This window comes from Notolepis coatsorum (assembly GCF_963971535.1).
Source record: "Notolepis coatsorum genome assembly, chromosome: 20".
Taxonomy (NCBI): domain Eukaryota; kingdom Metazoa; phylum Chordata; class Actinopteri; order Aulopiformes; family Paralepididae; genus Notolepis; species Notolepis coatsorum.
In genome coordinates this window covers 29679014-29701346 of record NC_140184.1, presented here as the reverse complement: position 1 = coordinate 29701346, position 22333 = coordinate 29679014, and the positions used below count along the sequence as shown (strand labels likewise).

The 22333-nt window shown below is 42.2% G+C and overlaps 1 protein-coding gene across 1 annotated transcript in view; it reads left to right on the top strand.

Moving 5' to 3' along the window:
* The window catches only part of secisbp2l (SECIS binding protein 2-like), a 45525-nt gene that overhangs the window by 19756 nt on the left and 3436 nt on the right, over positions 1-22333 (top strand). The window contains 12 exon segments of the mRNA XM_084337693.1: positions 3941-4164; positions 9427-9451; positions 9551-9666; positions 10380-10508; positions 10726-10842; positions 10954-11121; positions 11298-11439; positions 15573-15751; positions 15978-16095; positions 16526-16682; positions 18866-19086; positions 19374-19528. Of these exon segments, the coding sequence (XP_084193819.1) occupies positions 3941-4164; positions 9427-9451; positions 9551-9666; positions 10380-10508; positions 10726-10842; positions 10954-11121; positions 11298-11439; positions 15573-15751; positions 15978-16095; positions 16526-16682; positions 18866-19086; positions 19374-19528 (1751 nt within the window).

Below are 22333 nucleotides of genomic sequence, written 5' to 3'. Positions count from 1 at the left end.
TTTTTGAGTGTTTTTGAAAGTGGGTAGTGATTCACATTCCTTTACAGCTTTGGGTAGGGCGTTCCACATTGATGTGGCATAATTGCGAAACGTGTTTAATCCCTTGTTTGAGCCGAATCTGGGTTTAACATGATTTGTGGAGCTCCCTCTGGTGTTGTGATCGTGGTATTCACTGACCTTTGGGAAGTATTTTGACATGTACATGGGTACCTTGGTCGTGTAGTGTATCTTGTAGACCAGGCCCATTGCAAGTTGCTGTACTCTGTCGTCTACTCTAAGCCATCCTAGGTTGTCAAAGTGGGCAGGGGTGAGGTGGGTTCTAGGAGTAAGGTCAAGCAGTAGTCTGACCAGTTTGTTTTGAGATGTTTGTAATTTTGTTTTTAGCGCCTTTGAGGTGCTTTGGTACCATGAGGTGCAAGCATAGTCGTAGTACCCTTGAATGAGTGCTCCTGCCAGAGTCTTCAGGGTATTCTTGTTTACCAGTGAGGAGATCCGGTACAAGAATCGAGTTCGTTGGTTGACTTTTTTTATTACATTGGATGCCATTTTGTCACAGGAAAGATTTGCCTCTAGGATGGAACCCAGGTAGGTAATATCTTCTTTCCTTGTGACAATATTGTCACCCACTGTAACTGAGAAGCCGTCGGTCTTGCTGAGTTTGTTATTTGAACCGAAGAGAATGGACTCTGTTTTGCCTATGTGTAATGATAGTTTGTTATCAGCGAGCCATATGCAGATTCTGCCTAGTTCTGAGCTGAGGGTTTTTTCAACCTGTAACTTGTTCTTGTCAGAGACCAGCAGGGCTGAGTCGTCCGCAAACAGGAACAAGTTGCAGTCACAAGCTGACGACATGTCATTTGCATAAATTAGGAACAGTAGCGGACCTAGTATGCTTCCTTGTGGAACACCACAGCTTACTGTGAGGGGGGGGGCGATAGGGTACCGTTTACCTCCACCATCTGCTCTCTCCCCTCCAGGTAGGATTGCATCCAGCTCACTGATAGACTATCAAAACCAATTGCTAGTCTATCAGAATGGTGTGATTGAGAGTGTCGAAGGCCTTTTGTAGGTCCAGCATGACCATGCCGCAGTATTTGCCCGCGTCCACCTCTTGTTTGATGTGGTCGTTTAAATAGAGAAGGCATGTGTCAGTGGAGTGGGATGTTCTGAAGCCAGATTGGAATTCGTAGATTAGATTCTTTTCCGCAAGGTATTTTTCGACCTGTTCGTATAACATTTTTTCCATGACTTTCGAGATGGAGGTAAGGATAGAAACAGGGCGGTAGTTGCCTGGGTCTAATTTACTGCCTTTTTTGTGCAGGGGTGTTACTCTCGGAATTTTGAAGTCCTTGGGGACTCTTTATTAGTCAGAGTTTTGTTTGGTCTTAGTTATCTATACCCTGATGAAGGCCCTATGTAGGCCGAAACATGTTGGTCTCTTTTAAATTATCTAAATAATGTGAGCCATTAAATAAAGGCTTTTTAAAATTTGTAGAGCTGCCTTGGACTTCAACTTTTTTTATAACTATAACTGATCCTACCCCGGATTTAATCCAAAGAGCACCTACTGAAACACAAAACCAAGAACGCCGTAGCCCTCTCCATATCCTATTTTTGATATAAATACAGTGGATTGGATTAATTAATTAAATGAATGAGTCGGGAGCTGCGCTGCCTGGGTGGCTGCTCTCCGTTACACAGCCAACAACATTACATAATTATGTTGCAACCATCGTCTATTCTATTTTTTATTAAGACATTTATTTTTATATATTCGGAAAAAGAATTCCTGTTCGAATCCTGTCCCCATCGAACGAAGCTTCGAAGTATTTAAGACAGCCCTAGTAGTCTCATGATGTTTTCATCCATTTCTTGCCATGCAATACTATAAAGAAGCTCATTGGCCGGGCGGCTAGGTGGTGTAGTGGGCAAGGCGCTCACCACCAATGCAGGAGACGCTGGGTTCGAGCCCAGCTCTCGGCATTGCTACCAGCTTGGCTGGTCGTTCATACTAACACAATTGGCAGTGTTAGGGGTGGGAAAGCTGGTGGGTGGGTCCTGGTCGTTGTAAACAGCGACTCCCACAGTTCGGTCGGGGAGCCTGCTCAGCGAGGAAAGGATCTAAGGGGGGTAGTGTGATCCTTCCACGTTACACCCTCTCAGTGAAAGTCCGCGCTGCCAGGTGAAAAAGAAGCGGGTGATTGGCTACACGTGTGTCGGAGGAAGCACGTGATAGCCTCCACTCTCCCAGACCGACTGTGGGGGGTAGGTGCATAGATATCTATATAGAACACTAGATAGCTTAAGGTGGAGTCACCAGCGTCACTGAACCGCCGCCATCTTGCCAGGGGCAGCCTTGAGTGAGAGTGAGTGAGCTGCACAGACAAAAATACTCATAACTCGCTGAAATATTGACGGATTTACAAACGGGTTGGTTTGCTATAAACATCAAAGATGTAGTTATGATACTGCATACTTATAAAAAAAATGTTTAAAGATGTTTTTTTTACAAACCGCTTGAATCATAGCCACGTTAATAATGCTTGTAATAAACCAAACCGTTTGTAAATCCGTCAATATTTCAGCGAGTTATGAGTATTTTTGTCTGTGCAGCTCACTCACTCTCACTCAAGGCTGCCCCTGGCAAGATGGCGGCGGTTCAGTGACGTCGCTCTCCATTGGCCGGCAGCGCGGGCAAGCTATCTAGTGTTCTATATATATATCTATGGGTAGGTGCGCAGCGACCAGGAAGGGGATTGGGAATTGGCATAACGACTAACATTGGAATGGGAGAAAAACGGAGGAAAAAGGAGGGGGAAAAAGATCAATAAAAAATCAGTGAGAGTAATGTTTGTCCATGCTTGGCCAACTTTTTTTGGTGAGTAAGTGTGTGTGTCTTTCTATGACTCGGAATGTAAACCCAAGTGCTACAGTCATAGCCGTTGTAATAAATAGCTCTGGTACAGTGCACAACGTTAGCTCAGTAAGCCATTACCTTTTCGAGACACAATAGACACTGCTTGAAGATCCTCCTGCTTCCCTCAAGTCACTGGTATGGAAGCATTTTGATTTCTTTGACTTGTGAAAATCTGACAACATTTTTGTCACTGATAAAAGAACGAGGGTTGGCCATGTCGCCTACCAAATATTATTAAAGATGGTCTTGATTAACAGTAGCTAGCATTGGGTGCAATATCTGGTGGCTGTTATTAGCTCTTTTTCAGTGTTAGAATATTCAGTGGTGTTCTTTCTTCCATCCTGTGATTGAGAGGAACAATAAATACTTTGGACATTCCAGACCTGGTTAAACTGATGTAGATTGGAATCTTTTTAATTTTTTTCTTTGGTTAAAGGAAGTGTAAGACCAGCCTGTCAACGGGTTGATAGGAAGAAAACGATACCTGATAACGACAGCTGAAACAAACAAACAAGAATGTAGTGTTTCCAGTTGGAGAGGTACACACATGTGATGCCTCTGTTCTGGGAAAATCATGGCCCAGTTTTTAATAGGCCCTTCTGGTTTTATTAGTCAAGTCACATGAAGACAACATGCTGTTATGTATTCACACAGAGAGCATTTTTCTCTTATGTAATGCTCAGGTTGGGATTCTGTGTGAATATTGTCGATGGCACTAACTCTGCCAGGGTTATGGTTTTGGTTTCCCACTGGGGCCACACCCATAAGGACTAATGATAAATGGGTCTAGTAATTTCATTGTAAATGCCTTTGCGTAATACTCCTGTTAGAGAAGTGCTATAGAAATGCAGCAATTGAACATATTGACAGGGCGGCCATTTCACTCTTATGTCATGCTCGGGTTGGGTTAGCAGGCCACCCTGAACTTCCCACCTTGGGAACTGGGTTTGGGGTTGATGTGTTGGTGTACGAGTGTCACAATCTATCAGTAAAGGCTCTAAAACTCTCCTTGACCGTCTCCAGACTTCCCGGGCGAGGCTTCGGGGCGGTGTGTGACGGAGCGGGGCAGCCCCCTGCTGTGGAAGAACCGGACTAAGAGGAGACGGGCGTCCCACCCGACAGAGAGCTCCAGTGAGCAGGGAGCCAGCGAGGCGGATATCGACAGCGACAGCGGCTACTGCAGCCCCAAACACAACCAGGCTGCGGGGGCCGGGCAACGCACAGCGGAGCTCACGGCAGCGCCCATGGTACCCAGTCCTCTTAACATTAACCCCAGTTCTTAACTCTTTGAGTGCCACCGACTTTCCCCATCTGTACTGGCTGGCGCCAGCGTTATTGACCATTTTAGCGATGTTTGCAGACCCATCGTGTGTTCTGTATTATAGCTATGGAGACAATAGTATGGCTCATTTTACAGGCATTGTTCATAGTCCATTACTGACTAATCAGTTCATTTCTACACACTGTAGTTTGTTACACGCTAAACAATGATCCTATCGGTGATCGCGATTACTCGTTTATATGTAATTACTCGCGTATATGGGAAACTATAGGTTTCGAGGCGAGAAGATCTCCTAGCGATTGCTCTGCAAGAGCTCCTCCCCCTCAGAGCGAGTCAGGACGGAAAGGGATCAGACACTGTCTGAACTAGACTATCAGAGTTCAAAAGGTAGGCGATACTGCCACCTGGTGAGATTCGATCGTCATTGCAATTCCAACATAGGCAGATGAATCAGGGAGACCTAGAGGGCTCCGGCTGACCGTATAGAACGGGGATCAAAGGAAAATATCAAAGGATCAAAACCCGAGAAATCTCGGGTTTTGATCCTTTGCTCTGGTTTTGATCCTTTGATCCTATCCTTTGATATTTTCCCCACACTCAGCGCATGGCGAGATAACCCGATTTTATCTCTGGTATGGCACCCAATGAGTTAAGCCCACGACAGCGCCCACGGTACCCAGCCCTCTTAACATTAACCCCAGCCCTTAAGCCCATGGCAGCGCCCACGATACCCAGCCCTCTTAACATTAACCCCAGCCCTTAAGCCCACGGCAGCGCCCACCGTACCCAGCCCTCTTAACATTAACACTATATGATGGATCTATAGAGCAAAGTCGTACATTAACTGTTACTGTATTATAGGTTGATTGTCATGAGAGAGAAAAATGTATAATGAATTTCACAAGAGAGAAAACACATAGTATATACACATATGCCACAAGCCTATTACTGAATAGCATAAAAAAAATTTGGACACCTAAACTCAAGTCTCAGTGGACTAAATGTGAAGTCTTATACGGCAGTGGTTCTCAGAGGGTTCCGGGGAGTCTCCCAGCAAAATGAGTAATAGTTTAATTTCACTAATATTTCATTCACTAAGATTAGCCCAACGAGAGAATACAAGAATGACATATAGTATAGACTATGGAATTCTGGACTAAATCTAAAACAATGATCTTCTCAGATAGGGGTCCCTGAGACCAATCAAATGGGGCTCCCTGACCTATTACCTGTCAATTTGGGGGTCCTTGACATCAAACAATTTGAGGAGCAATGTTTTAAGGGGCCTGAAAATAATAATAACTAACTTTATTTGTATAGCACCTTTCATACAGAAACTGCAGCTCAAAGTGCTTCACAACAGAAAAAAGACAGGCATAAAATGAGCACATAAAGTGCAGACATTACATTTTTTTTAATCGCATAACCATTTTAGGCCTGATATTCTATATTCTATAATCATATTTCAAATTGCATGTGTCCGGATGGCAGAATTCAGTACTGTATCTACAAAACCTTCCATTTATTAATTTGCTTAGATTTTTCATGTCTGGTCAATTTTAGCATGGTGTTATTCAGTCAAAGATAAAAAAAATTTAAACAAAATTTAATCGATATTCTCATTTGGTTCATTACAATTTACTCAAGCCTAGTAACAGACACAGTATTTCTGACACTGGGAATACATTCTAGGGCTGTACCGAATGTCATTTTTTAACATTCAAAGCTTCGATTGAAGTATTTGAACGAAGCTTCGAATGTCTATTAAAAAAAAATTACAAAAAAAAAAAGATTTTTTTAACTGAATCCTCAATTTGAATAAAGTGATTAAATTGGTATTTTTCTTTTATTAAATCAACTTTCTTTAATGAATATAACTCATCAGTTTCGTCAACATAAATAATCCAATAAGGGCACGGTTGGTATGAAAGTGATGGTGATGTCTTATAGTATAATATTATAATATTAGTGTAGCCTAATCTTTAACTGCAACTGTGAAGAAAACCCCCATTGGTTTAAACAGATTGAATAGACACACAAAAAAAAAGATTAAAAAAATAATAATTATTATTATTATTATTAAAAAAATTAAATTCAAATGTTGATTTAGAATTCGAATGTCAACATTATGATCGAAGCTTCAAAGCATTCGGTACAGCCCTAATACATTCCATACCAAGAACATGCTAATGGTCCATTTAATAAAAAAAAGTCTGTAAATGTTTATTCTATGTTCTAGGGAATGAATGAGATAAAAAAAAAATACGATTTTTTTTTTATTAATTTTGAGTTAATTTTCACAACGCGATCATTTGCCATTTAATTAATCTAATTAACGCGATAAACTGACAGCCCTAATAAAATCACAGTTTTTCACATTAGGATCTAACATCCCAACAGGCCACCTTGTTTTTGGTTTGAGTTTTAAATAGACAATAATAAAAAGAGTAAGATCAAATAGTGCAGTGCAATAAAATAGTAGAATAGAATAGATCAAATCATTTTCTTTTTACAGTGCAATAAAATAGTTCTGGATTACTGTTCAACAGTTCAAAGTCGTCTTTACCGTCTCTGTTTGGTATCCACAGTTTAAAACTTGACAGTCTTCCCTCCTGTTTGATACCCACTTTGACCCTTTGAACCTCCCTCTCAGGGTGCAGTTCCCTCTCTCAGGGTGCAGTTCTAGGCCTGAAAATGCACTTGAATTGCACTTGAATTGGGTGAAGCACTGGCTTCTACTGCTATAGGTGAAGTCGATTTGAGTTGGATGTAATTGTGTGGGGGCTACCAGTCCTTGTAACCTTTCATGACGTAAACACCATGATCAGAACCGCAAAAAGAAATTTCATCAACGACAAAACTGAGGAAAACAAAAACAAACCCTGCGAACTTTGGAAATTACTCCATAATCAACTAGGCTGCAGTAAAAAACTTAAAACCAGATTCTCAAACATAAACATAAAGACGGACAACACGCTCATCACAGACAAGCTGGATGTAGCCAATTACTTAAACATCTTCTTCACAAACATAGCCACAATACTGGTAAACAAACTACCCTCCCACTCAGGGCATTATGGGGTAGAACACATAGTAGAATACTACAAAAACCTAGGGGTCCACAAAGATGACTTCAAACTTGAAATGGTAACAACTGATGAGGTACTCAAAAAATTTAGCGCCCTCCAACCTAACAAGGCCACTGGCCATGACAACATCCCCTCCAAATTCCTCAGAGACGCAGCAGCCGCCATCACCCCAGTCATCACACACATAATAAACCTCTCTATAAAACAGGGACACGTCCCCAAGGACTTCAAAATTGCGAGAGTGACCCCTCTGCACAAAAAGGGCAGCAAATTAGACCCAGGCAACTACCGCCCTGTTTCTATTCTTACCTCCATCTCGAAAGTCATGGAGAAAATAGTCTACGAACAGGTCGAAAAGTACCTGGCGGAAAAAAATCTAATCTACGAATTCCAATCTGGCTTCAGAACGTCCCACTCCACTGACACATGCCTCCTCTATTTGAACGACCACATCAAACAAGAGGTGGACGCGGGCAAATACTGCGGCATGGTCATGCTGGACCTACAAAAGGCCTTCGACACTGTCAATCACTCCATTCTGATGGACAAGCTAAAAGCAATTTTTTTTTGAGAGCTTATCAGTGAGCTGGATGCAATCCTACCTGGAGGGGAGAGAACAGATGGTAGAGGTAAACAGTACTCTATCCCCCCCCCCCCCCCCTCACAGTGAGCTGTGGTGTTCCACAAGGAAGCATACTAGGACCGCTACTCTTCCTAATTTATGCAAATGACATGTCGTCAGCCTGTGACTGCAACCTGTTCCTGTTTGCGGACGACTCAGCCCTGCTGGTCTCTGACAAGAACAAGTTGCAGGTTGAAAAAACCCTCAGCACAGAACTAGGCAAAATCTGCATATGGCTCGCTGATAACAAACTATCATTACACATGGGCAAAACAGAGTCCATTCTCTTCGGTTCAAATAACAAACTCAGCAAGACCGACGGCTTCTCAGTTACAGTGGGTGACAATATTGTCACAAGGAAAGACGAAATTACCTACCTGGGTTCCATCCTAGAGGCAAATCTTTCCTGTGACAAAATGGCATCCAATGTAATAAAAAAAAGTCAACCAACAAACTAGATTCTTGTACCGGATCTCCTCTCTGGTAAACAAGAATACCCTGAAGACTCTGGCAGGAGCACTCATTCAAGGGTACTACGACTATGCGTGCACCTCATGGTACCAAAGCACCTCAAAGGCGCTTAAAACAAAATTACAAACATCACAAAACAAACTGGTCAGACTACTACTTGACCTGAACCCCAGAACCCACCTCACCCCTGCCCACTTTGACAACCTAGGATGGCTTAGAGTAGACGACAGAGTACAGCAACTTGCAATGGGCCTGGTCTACAAGATACACTATACGACCGGGGTACCCATGTACATGTCAAAATACTTCCCAAAGGTCAGTGAATACCACAACCACTACACCAGAGGAAGCTCAACGAATCATGTAAAACCCAGATTCGGCTCAAACAAGGGACTAAACACGTTTTGCAATTATGCCACAACAATGTGGAACGCCCTACCCAAAGCTGTAAAGGAATGTGAATCACTACCCACATTCAAAACCGCTCTTAAAGAGCACCTACGGGAGGCTGCAATTCGAAACTGGCCACCGTAAATGCCCAAAACCCCCACCACCTCCTAATAGACAGTCTCCTCCCCACCGCATGTATATATTCCCTCCCCGCCGTATGTATATTTCTCTCCCACCCACCCACCCCCTCCTAATGTACAGTCCCCTCCCCATCATATGTATATACTCTGTCAGGATCTAGGGGTAACAGTACTGTATATTTGAATACCGTTTATGTCACAAATGTATCAGTACTAAATACCTATATGTCCCTATGCCATAAATGTCATGTATGTTGTGTATGTCATAAATGTCTATATGAATTGAAAATGGGGGACCCTGATGGAAACAAGACAAACGTCTTTCTCAGGTCTGCATCCCCTTAACAATTGTATGTATTGAGCCGTACTGTATTGTACCCATTCTGCAATCTGTTAAATAAAGTTTTCATTCATTCATTCATTCATTCTCACCCTCTTCATCAGCATCATCATCGGTACCATAAGCTGTTGTCTATTTGTTGTCTTAACTGCGTCTCCTCCTCTTTAATCTGTAGGGGGTAGCGGCTGGTGTAATGACAGGTAAACTTCATGTGATACAAAATAAGAGACATTTATATTCCGGTATGATGGTTAATAATGACTGCCTTAATATTAATGATGTTGCGTGTGTTTGTCTAGCGGTAAGCTGGGTAAATGTAGCCTCTCAAGCCACACAGAAACCCTGGGGTGACAGGAATGGCCTTTACCACAGAGCAGACCAGAGGAAGAGCCCTGATCAGAGGCATTTCTCCCAGGTATTATATCTCCCACACAGTCTGTAGCCCCAACCCCCCCTCCCCCTCCCCTCACATAAACATGACTGTCCAGACAGAGGGAAGTCCAGAAGCTTATTGAATGATGACTGATGGTATCAAGGTGGGGGGGGTTGATGGGTGTATAGGTGTATAATAATAATAATAATAATAATAATAATAATAATAATAATAATAATAATAATAATAATAATAATAATAATAATAATAATAATAATAATAATAATAACTAGGGTAAAGATGGATGTAGAAAATGCCCCTGAAATCAAGGATAGAAATGGGAAAATAGTGTAGTCTGTCTCTCCACTCAATGGGCCTAATTTACCTATATTTATGTGGTAAAATCCTACAACACAATTGACTTAAAAACAGAATATGCATATGAATTGTTACAGAGAACTGATTAAAATAAAATGGTATGTGTAACTTAGTTTGATGGTGTATATTTAAAAAATCTCTTAAAATGTGTCTATTTTTCTTGATAAATACAATACAAATGAAGTACCCTAATTGTCAGATTATTGACATTAGAAACAACGTTTCCCTTTTAATTGCCCTACAAAAGCTCAGAAATGCCCCCTCCCTCCCTCCCAAATCTGATCAAGTAAACATAAAAAGCTCCCAACAGGAAATAAGTTAATTCCCTACCCTTGTATGGTGTCCTTGGCCCTGACCTCCCCCCTCTTTCCCTCCAGGACTTCCATGGAGGCTACCCAGGGCGTGTGCACCATCCCCCGAATGCCCTCCTCAGCCAAGCAGATAGGAGAACACAACCAGTGGTGGTCCCTGGGACAGAGCTCACTCCAGAGCCCCTCTACTTTGAGGTTAGAGATGGGAAATTAAATGCAATGTTTTATCAAAATCACTATTGGAAGTTTTTTTTGCGTTTGAGTGTTTGGCAACATATATGACTGACTGACTAACTGACGTATCTACTTTGGTTTACTTATTTACTTACTATTTACTTTAGCTTACTTAGTTTAGGCAGTCTAGTAGTCTACTTTCTGTGGCCCAATGTCATCTCCTCTATGTCTCTGTCAGGATGAAGATGAGTTTCCAGAGCTGGCTGCAGGAGGGGCAGCACAGCGCCACACCAAAACAGCACCCAGCCCAGCCCAGGCTCAGGCCCAGACACAACCCAAACTGCCCAAACACCTGGTAATAACGATCACACTATTTGGACGATTCCTCTCGCTGACGGACATTGTGTGTGTAGCATTTCAGGCTGTTTGCATGGCTTACTGAAGGGTGTGTCTGTGCTCTCTACAGTTGGATAACCTGCCAGAAAACTCTCCCATCAACATTGTTCAGACACCCATCCCCATCACCACGTCTGTCCCCAAGAGGGCCAAGAGCCAGAGGAAGAAGGCTCTGGCTGCTGCACTGGCCACAGCACAGGAGTACTCTGAGATCAGCATGGAGCAGAGGAAATTACAGGTACAAACATGCTAGTTAGTGAGAGCCATGCAGAATCTTTTTAACTTTTCCATTTTGTTAAAGGGGTATTTCGGCATTTTTTTATATAAGTATATAAGCATGATGTTGATTTTACTTTAATGTTGTGAGATCAGTGGAATGACCTAGTCCTGCTTTGTCCCGTCTCCCTCCTCTAGGAGGCGCTGACGAAGGCAGCAGGGAAGAAGAGTAAAACACCAGTTCAGCTGGACCTGGGAGACATGCTGGCTGCTCTGGAGAAACAACAGCAGGCTATGAAGGCCAGACAGCTCACCAACACCAAGCCTCTGTCTTATACAGGTACACAGATGCACACAAAGACATACACACATACACACATAGACGCATACACACATAGACGCATAGACACATAGACACATAGATGCATAGACACATACACTCATAGACACATACACGCATAGACACATAGACACATACACGTATAGACTCATACACACATAGACACATACACGTATAGACTCATACACACATAGACACATACAGTTTTAAGTACCTCGGAGTCCACATATCCGAGGACTTGACATGGACCTCACACATTGACAGTGTTGTGAAGAAGGCACGGCAACGCCTCTACTTCCTCAGACGCCTAAGGAAGTTCCAAGTCAGTCAGAAGATCCTTAAGAACTTCTACTCATGCACAATAGAGAGCATCCTGACTGGCAATATCACCTCCTGGTTTGGGAATAGCACCGCACAAGACCGTAGCAGACTACAGAGAGTGGCCCGCTCAGCCGAATGCACAATTGGAGGGGGGCTTCCCACCCTCCAGGGCATTTACAACAAGCGGTGCATGGGCAAGGCTAAGAGAATTATCAAAGACTCGAGCCGCCCAAACAACTGCCTCTTTGAACTGCTGCGGTCAGGCAAGCGATACCGGAGTCTCATGGCAAGCACAGAGAGACTCAGAAGAAGCTTCTATCCCCAGGCCATCAGGATGCTCAACGAACAATAACACTATGTAACAACCATCAAATGCACTCACAGCACACACATCCACACGCACACACTCACTTTAAACATACAACTCACTGCAGCACCCACTTTAACCACTTTAGTACACCTAAGCACACTTTATATTTATCTGTAAAGAATTTGCACTACAACCCATACCTCATTACACCTTACTGTAAATTATATTGTACCTAAATGGTACCTTATCCCACTTCTGCTTTGCACTGTATAGTATATTGTATGGTAACTCAGTTACTTCTACTCTACATAGAGCATTGTATATACTGAACATTTTTGTCTACGTACTTTACTTCTATTTTATACTTGCTATACTTATTTTATTATCTATTTTTGCCTAGCACAGTCTCTGGAGCGAAACAGAAAGAAGCATTTTGTATAAAAGTATTCTGTACTTCTGTATGACAACTAATTAGGGCTGACCCCTATTAATCGATTAGTCGACTAATCGGTCGAAAGGAGCCGTAGTCGACTGGCCAATCTCTTAGTCGAATATAATATAAAATAATATATAAAAAAGAATTATTTAAATTTTTTTTATCATTCTTTCCAAAAGAAAAGAGGCCTAGAAGCGTGGCTAACGCTAATGGCACGCATACCAGAGGCTAACTGCCTACGAAAACAGGCACAGAGGCACTGAAAGAGGATTTCACCCATCTAACGAACACACTAGACTAGACAAATATCAAGATGTATCCATCAGTGGCCCAATTGCATGCTTTTGCAGAGGACAAGAAGCCTTCAGTCGACTCCTTCAGACATTAAGCACCCCCACAGCCCAAATGGAATGATAAAATTTTTTAAAAAGTTAAAAAAAAAAAATTAAATATTATACCTTTTTTTTCTTTTTTTTTAAGTCGACCAATAGTCGACTAACGGAAAATTTTGGCCAATCCTAGTCGACCATCCAAATCCTTAGTCGGGGACAGCCCTACAACTAATAAAGCAACTTGAAACTTGAACTATACACACATACACGTATAGACACATACACGTATACAAATTACACACATACACGTATAGACACATACACGCATACACACATACATGTATAGACACATAGATGCATACACACATAGATGCATACACACATAGATGCATACACACATAGATGCATACACACATAGACGCATACACACATACATGCATACGCGCATACACACATACACACATAGACGCATACACACATAGACGCATAGACGCATACACAAATACACATAGACACATACACACAGACTAGGGATGCCCCGATCGATCGGCCAGCGATCGGTATCGGCCGATATTCAGTATAAATATGAGATCGGTGAATTCCGATAATGCTTCATTTTCGCCGATCGTGAAAACCGATCGATGACACGGAAAACATGATCCAATTCTCTGCGGAGTTCTCACTCGCTATTCTCTCACAGCCACACTCTGCTGCTGCACGTATTGCCCCTCCTCCTCCCCCTCCCAGACCCGTGTCATGTCAACAAACCCTTCGGCAAGAGTCGACTGCATGAGCACCGCAGAGCTCCTCTTTCAACATAACAAGCATTAAACAAAATGGCCCAGTCATCTATTCACTTTTGTTTAATACATGATTCGTTGTCTAATGTTATCTAGCTACTGATAGCTCCTGATATCAACGTCTGATATCATCAGTTTGGTATTCGTTTTCGCAAGTGCTGGGCTGGCTAGCGTTGGCTAACTAGCTATCGCTCGTGAGCTAACGTTAGCTACCGAGCTAACGTTACTGTTTAAACAAAACTACACAGTCAACTATTCACTTTAGTTTAATACATGATGCATTGTCTAACTGGCTAGCTACTGATAGCTCCTGATATCAACAAATGCCCATTTCAGTTTAAGAATTATAGGGATGTGCCAGCATGAGACATCCATTAGCTAGGTAGCTCACGTTAGCTCACGTTAGTTTTAACGAAATGACCCAGTAAACTAAATAGTTCACTTTATTTTAATACATGATGCATTGTCTAACGTCATCTAGCCGGCTAGCAGTAGCTACAGATAGCTCCTGATATCAATGTCTTATAACATAATTGACATTATTAGTTTTTGCAGCTGAACATTGGCTACCGGTAATTAGCTATCATGCTTCATAACACGTTTCAGACCCTGTTGAACTATCGCTCTGACTGGGGACGCTGAGGGCATGCTGAACAAAGCAGAGTATACACACAGACAGTGGAGCTGTTTGCAGATAGCGAGCATTTTGACTTGTTGCGTGGTGGCGATGTCTCGCAGATAATACAACTACAAGTATAATTATATAATATATATATTTTATATTAAAATATATATATATAAAATGTAACCAAAAACGATCGGTATCGGCCGATATGGCTCATAGACGATCGGTATCGGTGGCAAAAAACGTGATCGGGGCATCCCTAACACAGACGCATGGACACATACAGATGCAGCCCTCAGTTATCTGTCCAATGGTGTTTGGGCACCGTATGTGCGGGGTTAACGGTAACGGTGACCAGTAGGGGGCACTCGAGTTACACCAGTAATTCAGCTCGATTACAGCTGGTGACTCACTCTCAGGAGGCGCTACACTAGACCACAAATGACATCACGCCATGTCACTGTCTACAGACTGTATGAATTAATGTTGCTGAATTAAAGAATTAATAATTAAAACCTGTCAAATCAGCAGTCAAAGTGTGTATTTTCAGCATTGTTTGTTTACCAACGATTTTAACTGTTATTAGTGAAATATAAGATCATAGAATCTCAGTGCATTTTATGTGTGACACAGTGGCCTAGTGGTATAATCTACGTCTCCGAACCTAGCGACTAGGGTTTGAATCCCGTTTTTTGTATTTATATTGTTATATAATAACACATAGACGCATACACGCATAGACTCATACGACGCATATATTCATAGACTCATACATGCATAGATGCATACACACATGGACACATACACACATGGACGCATACACACATGGACACATACACACATGGACACATAGACAAATAGACACATACACACATACACACAGTCAGCAACTGAGACTCGTATTGGCCCTCGGATCCCAGGTCTGGACAAATCACATCACAACAGTTTTCAGAGATCTACACAAGGAATAACTATACAGATGAAACTATTCCTGTGAACTGTAAACAACATACAAATACTGCACAGAAGTGAAGAGATGAATATTAAATGGTATAAAAAGAAAATATTATTTTATATACATATAAAATATGGTGGTTATGTACAGCCTGTTCATATATACAATTATGAGTGAAATGTATTGCTCATTTTGTATTTTAGACTAAAATAAGTATATATAATGTGTATAGGTATAGTGTTTATTAGATTTTATATATATTATATTATATATCCTGATATTTATCAACACTGGAAAAAAAGGAATCCTTATGTTATTAACTTACTCCATCTGCCTACCTCTTCTCTCCTCCAGTTGGTACGACAGCTCCGCAGTTCCACAGCTCGGGTCCAACCAATATAGCGACCGCGTTGAAGAGCCAACAGCAGCCATACCCTGCCCCGCAAAACGCCCTGGACTCCACCGCACCCCGGGTCAAGAGAGGCAAGGAGAGAGAAATCCCCAAAGTCAAACGACCCACCGCCCTCAAGAAGGTGAGCGTTAGCTTTCAGGTCTAACAATGGAAGAAGCTATTGTTCAACTTGTCAGTCCGGTGAGTCTTTAAAGATAATTGACCTGTCTCGAATCCCGCCCCCTCTTCTTGATCCTCCAATCACAACTGTGGCTTTGAGGCAATTGGGAAACGTGGAAGTGTTTCTGTCACTCTTTCAAAAAGGCTTTTCCAAATAGTCAAATAGTCATTTTGTGTTTTGTCCGTAGATTATCTTGAAGGAGCGCGAGGGGAAGAAGGGGAAGACTAGTGTGGACCAGGAGGAGCATGGAGACGAGGAGCTGCACTTCACTGATGACCTCACACGAGAGCCAGCCTCCCAGGAGGGTGAGCAGCATGGGGTCAGGGGGTCAGAGTACCCAGGTCTCTTCTCAACAGGGTCTAGCCCCTAGCTACGTCATGGAGGTTTTGACCCCTTTATGAGCCCATGTGCAGGTCCTTGGATAGCGCCCTCTCGTATATTCCCATAGTCCCAGCTACTCGCTCGAGGTGATGATGCCTTTGCGGCTTTGGAATGCCCTGCCCGCTCAGGCTAGCCACTTCAGTTTCCTCATTCAAATGTCTCCTCAAAAGCATTTCAATTATCATTCTCTTTATTTAGTATGAGTTTCTATCCTCTCTTCATCCATTTTAAATGTCTTTCCTAATGGGTTTTGTTTAGTTTATTCTTCTGTACAGCCATTTTTGAAAAGTGCATTACAAATAAAATTATATTATATGCCTAATTAGATGCTTCTCTCCATTTTGTGTCATACAGAGAACGGTCTGAGCATGCCCAGTGACGCATCCCTGTCCCCGGCCAGTCAGAATTCTCCATACAGCATCACCCCGGTATCACAGGGTTCCCCCGCCAGCTCGGGCATTGGCAGCCCTATGGTCCAAGAGCCCAAGATCCACAGCCGTCGCTTTAGAGAGTGAGTACACATACTGCGGCCACGCGCGCATGGGGGGGGGGGGGGGGGGGGTCTAATGCAACTTGGAAAATGGGAATTATTTTCTGACACTCCCAAGGAGTCGGAATGTCATAGAAACGCATATTGTGGGTTATCAACACAAAACGATGACCAACATAAATATTTGTCCCACCCAAAAATCACAGAGCCTTGGTTGTGTCAAGTGTAGTCTAAAAGTGAATGGGTTCCTCTTTAAGGGAGGGACTCTACAATAAAGAATTGTGGAGAGTATGGCACAGATGCCTAGCACATTGCCCTCTCAGCACAATGTATGCCAGTGGTCACAAGCAGAGCTTTGTCCCTCGCTATCCTCTGCTGTAGGCCCTTTGTCCCAGCCCACCCTGCACTGACACATCCTGCAGAGCTCTGGAGCCAAGCCCCTCCCCTCTGGCCACCAGCACTATCCCTCCTCGGACCACTTCACATACCGTAGGCCTATAGATGAATAACACCCCATCAAACCCGTACACTGTCGAGCACATGTAGTACAAAATGTTTTAATTTTAATTTTATACTGTACATGCCAAGTGATGTTCCCGGCCAATCTGAACTGGCCATAACGCATCGCCCCAGTGTGTCTGCTGCCCTATGGCTCTCTTTTTTATGAAATTTGGATTCCTCCGTTTTTCTTGACCTAGGTGTAGGTGTAGGTGGTGGCATCCAGTGGCTAGTTACACAACTGTCACAATTTCCCATTGAACTTTGTTAAATGCATTGAATGTACAGTATATTTCTGTTACAGAAGAAGTAGTGCGTCTTATGAATGGAGTTGGATAATGTGCATTCACAAAATAATTATATCTAAAATGACTATAGGATTACTTGAAATTACTGCTATTTATTTAGATTTAGTTATTAACACTTTCAGAGCCCTTGCTTAACCTTGATTTACCGGTTGAATGCCCACCATCCACTTCAATGTTAGCGTTAAAAACGCCTAATCTATGTTTTAAATGATGGCTATGTGTCTAATCTGCCCGTCGCTTATCAATGACTCGTTTTCCAGTCAACATTGTCGAAGCGGATTGTTTTTTTATCGGTTCATTTTCGTTTTATAGCATTTTGAATAGCCCTCGTTTTCAAGGAAAATATAAAGATTCCATGATAAAAGACGTTTACTGGAATATTCTAGAATACACAAAAACGTTGTAATTTTTTCGGCCTATTTATGAATAGTTTTCAAATAAATGCTAGATTATCGATAGTATATGTGTACGTATGCACGCTATACACACAAGCTGAAAAATCGATTCTCTGATTTCCTCATCAGCGATCGCGCACACACACACACATAGGGCAAACGCTGAGATCTCAGCGAATACAACTCTGATTATCCCAAGACTGGTAAAATAGATTCCTTACCTCAGATCAGATGTTCTCCAAAAAGATCATTCCAATTCCTGATCGCCATTCCAAATATCGATCACGCTTATTGATTGAGTATTGGCTACTGTGAATATATATTCCAGGCTGATTCCCGTCCCGCAATGACTTCCATGTTGAGCAGACAGCTTGCCAGCTCAAGGAGCCAGCTGGCTCCGCCTCTACATATCGACTGATCCCAGGTCAGTCTAAGCGACTGACCTGCAGTTACACAGGGATAGATGATAGGGGGCGCTTTTTTCCATTCTGAGCTGCTGGAGGAGCTGCTGTACCAACGGGAGACTCGTTGATGAAATATGAAATCAGATCGCTAATAAACAAATAAAACGACATTTGTCGTCGTGGGCACTCAGTGGGGGCCTAATAAAACGAGATATGTCGTCCGTGGCACTGAAAGTGTTAAGTGTAGAAATATCATGGTCCCAAAATGAACCTATAAAGTAAAGCCTCACAATTTGTCTTCCACAGTGGAAAACGTATTTTCTGTTGACGAAAAACTCAAAAAGATTATTTGTATGTTTGGGTTCTCTCCAAAGAAGAAGTGACACTGTGTAATATATTAAAACAAAGTAATTTAAGAGGTAGTTTAGGCATTAAAAATGTAGAAAGACATGTTTAGGCTGCGGTTTCACAAGTTTGACTATCATTATCAGTTGTTGTCACTGACAGTGCCTCAGTACAATCTTATAAAAAACCCAGAGGTGCCTTCCTATTAATATGTTGTATTTTCTTGTCATCTCCTATGTGTTTTACCTGCCCAGGTACTGTAACCAGGTGTTGAACAAGGAGATAGATGAGAGTGTGACTCTGCTGCTCCAGGAGCTGGTGCGATTCCAGGAGCGGGTTTACCAGAAGGACCCCAGCAAGGCCAAGGCCAAACGCCGCCTGGTCATGGGACTCCGAGAAGTCACCAAACACATGAAACTACACAAGATCAAGTGTGTGATCATATCCCCCAACTGTGAAAAGATCCAGGCCAAAGGTGACGAGACCTTCCGGAACAACTATCCAAAATTCAAGTCATCGCCTTAAAATGTTGTCTTAAGATGAGGGTTTTTCAACAGGTTCCCACAGACCTTGTAAGAGTCTTGTACTGTATATAATTTAAAGCCTCCACCAGAGGGCAGTAGACTGTTTTCAAAACCTGGGTGGTGGAAGCTATGCCCATACCCATTATTAATATAATCAAGACTAAAATCTATTTTTTTCAAGCAGCGAGCAGCAATCATGGTATACCTCTGAGAGTGATTTTTGTTTGCTGTGTTACAGGTGGTTTAGATGAAGCTTTATACAACGTGATTGCCATGGCCAGGGAGCAGGAGATACCTTTTGTCTTTGCCCTCGGCAGGAAAGCACTGGGGCGCTGCGTCAACAAGCTAGTGCCCGTCAGCGTTGTTGGCATCTTCAATTTCTCTGGAGCCGAGGTAATTCAGAAACACACTTGGGAAATGTCTCAGGCACACCAGATTTGTGGATAAATGGAACCCTCGTGCAGACCCCTCCGTTTGGTTTGTTTTTGGGGGTGAACAAACCTTAGTTTAACTCTGATTCCACACCAGGGGCTGACTGGCAACTAAAAGCAGCCTGGGAATTAATATATCTACTATGCTGCAATTACTTTTAAACTCTGTTGTGCAGTGGTACTGGTTGGTCGTCACACACACCTGTTTCCATATTAGTCCCTGCAAAGGCTTCTCCCTCCTCAAACCTTTCCCTGTCTTTCTCTGCCTCTGGTTCACCTGTTTGTTTAAATTGCATAAAAAATTGTTTGATGCGTTATTAGATCTACAACCCGTTGCAATATGGGACCATTATGCTATAAGGCCGTTGCGGCATCGTTTCACTAACTCAAAGCTCAAAGAAAGTGTTACAAAAGAAAGTGTTACAAAGTGGCAGAATAAATTCAACCACATAGTCTGTTTGGATTCATTAAACTGGAGTCCACATATCATATTGCATGTAACAACAAACGTTACATGACAGTCACAGTGTAACTCCTCTCGGTTCGACAAATAATTCAGACGTTCAGGTTGAGCTCAAGTGCATTTACTGGGCAACAACCTCTTCAAATTACAGAACAGACTGCCTTACAAAATGCTTTAAACAAACTTATTGTCACCAAAAAACATTACAATAACAGCGTTGTGATCATATAGTATGCATGCATTAGTTCCCATCACGGTTCCACCCATGCAATACAATGATAGCTCTTCACACAAAAACACAGAATATATTTCAACAGCACAATCAAATGCAAGGTAACGTTTTTGGATTAAAGTTACAAATCACAAGCCTTAACACATTGAGTGCCAGCAGGGGGTGCACGATTTATCGCTTGAATGCCAGCCTTTTGGGACTGATTTTCCGATATTTCATGATTTTTGCGGAGCTATTTCTATATTATGGCTATGTGTCTAATACGCCCGTCGCTTATCAATGACTTGCTTGCAGTCAACATGTACGAAACGGATTGTTTTTTCATCTGTACATTTCCGTTTTATACCGTTATGAAAAAAAGAGGTTTTTGGAAATTTCTAGAAAAAAATAAAGATTCTGCGAAAATAGCCATTTACTGGAATACACACAACGCGTTGTCATTTTCCGGCTGATTTATGAATCGTTTTCAAATAAAACGCTAGATTATCAATAGTATATGTGTACTTATGCACGCTAGAGAAGCGGGCTGAAAAATCGATTATCTATGACCTGGTCAGCGCTAACGTCATATACACACATACACACAGACACGTTGTGAAATATGTGAAAAAAACATATGGTAAAATAGATTCCTTACCTCACATCAGATGTTCTGCAAAAAGATTATTCCAATTCCTGATCGCCATTCCAAATATCGATCGCGTTTATTGATCCAACCTCGAAACACATATTCCACGCTGCTCTGAGGGTCCCCAATGAATGCAATCGTCTTGGGTTACATGCCTGGCAAGTCAAATGTGGAATCCGTTTTTTTTTTCATGCATTTCCATTGAGTCCAATCCAATGGGTGCATTACCATCCGGGAGACGATAGGGGGCGGTATTTGCCCTTTTCGAGGTCAGAGCCAGTCCCAATGATAACGTGAGGCTGGATTGATGAAAAATGAATGGATATCGCTAATGAAAGCAATAGCGATTAAATAATGAGATTTCTCGTCACTGGCACTCATCGCATGGCGGCGAACGTCGTTGGCACTCAAAGTGTTAATGAATCTGCAGAATATGACCCCCAGTCAAGGCTAGATGAATATCCTTCCTATCCCACCATGCCTATAACCACCAGTTTCAGCAAAGATGGAAGAAAACATCAAATAAACCGAGCTAAAGCACACAGGTGCGTGTGTGTTTAAATTATTATTATTATTATAATTAAAATTTTTGTGTAATATGTTTTTTTGGTCGATTTTTATTGTTTTTACTACCGGGCAGTCCGGTAGAGAGAGAGAGAGGAAGAACGGGAGACAGAGCGGGGGTAAGACATTCGGCAAAGGACGCCGGGTCCGGGAATCGAACCCGGGTCGGCCGCTTCGCGACGCAGCGTGTTACATGGTTCGCCACTTGGGTGCCCCGTGTTAAATTTTTTTTTATAAAATCACCTACCCCATCCTACTAAGAAGGAATGACATCCTTCTCTCTTTCAAAATAGAAAAATTGCTTCCCTCACTTAGCCGATCCAGTTAGCCATTCTGTTTGTAGTTTTTGATATTAAAAGAACGTTGTCCCTTACTCCCTCTCGTCTGAACAATACACAATTGCGGTGTCGGCCTTTGTTACGAATATTGTAACATTTGTCGGAATCAAAATGACATTGTGAAACTTCCACTCTGAAACCTCTAAACATGGTCTATCATTCTGCCCTCAAATGTATTACTTGTGATAGATATTGTCACAACTGCATCCTGTATGATAAAGTGGGTTGCTCTTCTCTGGCAGAGAAGCTAAATAAACATCATCTGTTTATCTTTATGGTCAATTACCACATTATATCACAATGTTGCTAGATTGGAACTATGGACCCTACAGTATCTGACCTGCTCACATGACTGGCTTATGCTTAAGGACCCCAGAGTACAGACTGAACTTGGAAAATCAGCCTTTTGTTTTAATGCCTCAGCTTCTTGGAATGTTCTTCAACTCGCACTAAAAACCAATACCCCACTATCATATGGACAATTTAAAAACATGATCGCAAATCTCTAAGTTTTAAATTGTGATCTTTCTCTATTTTTTCAT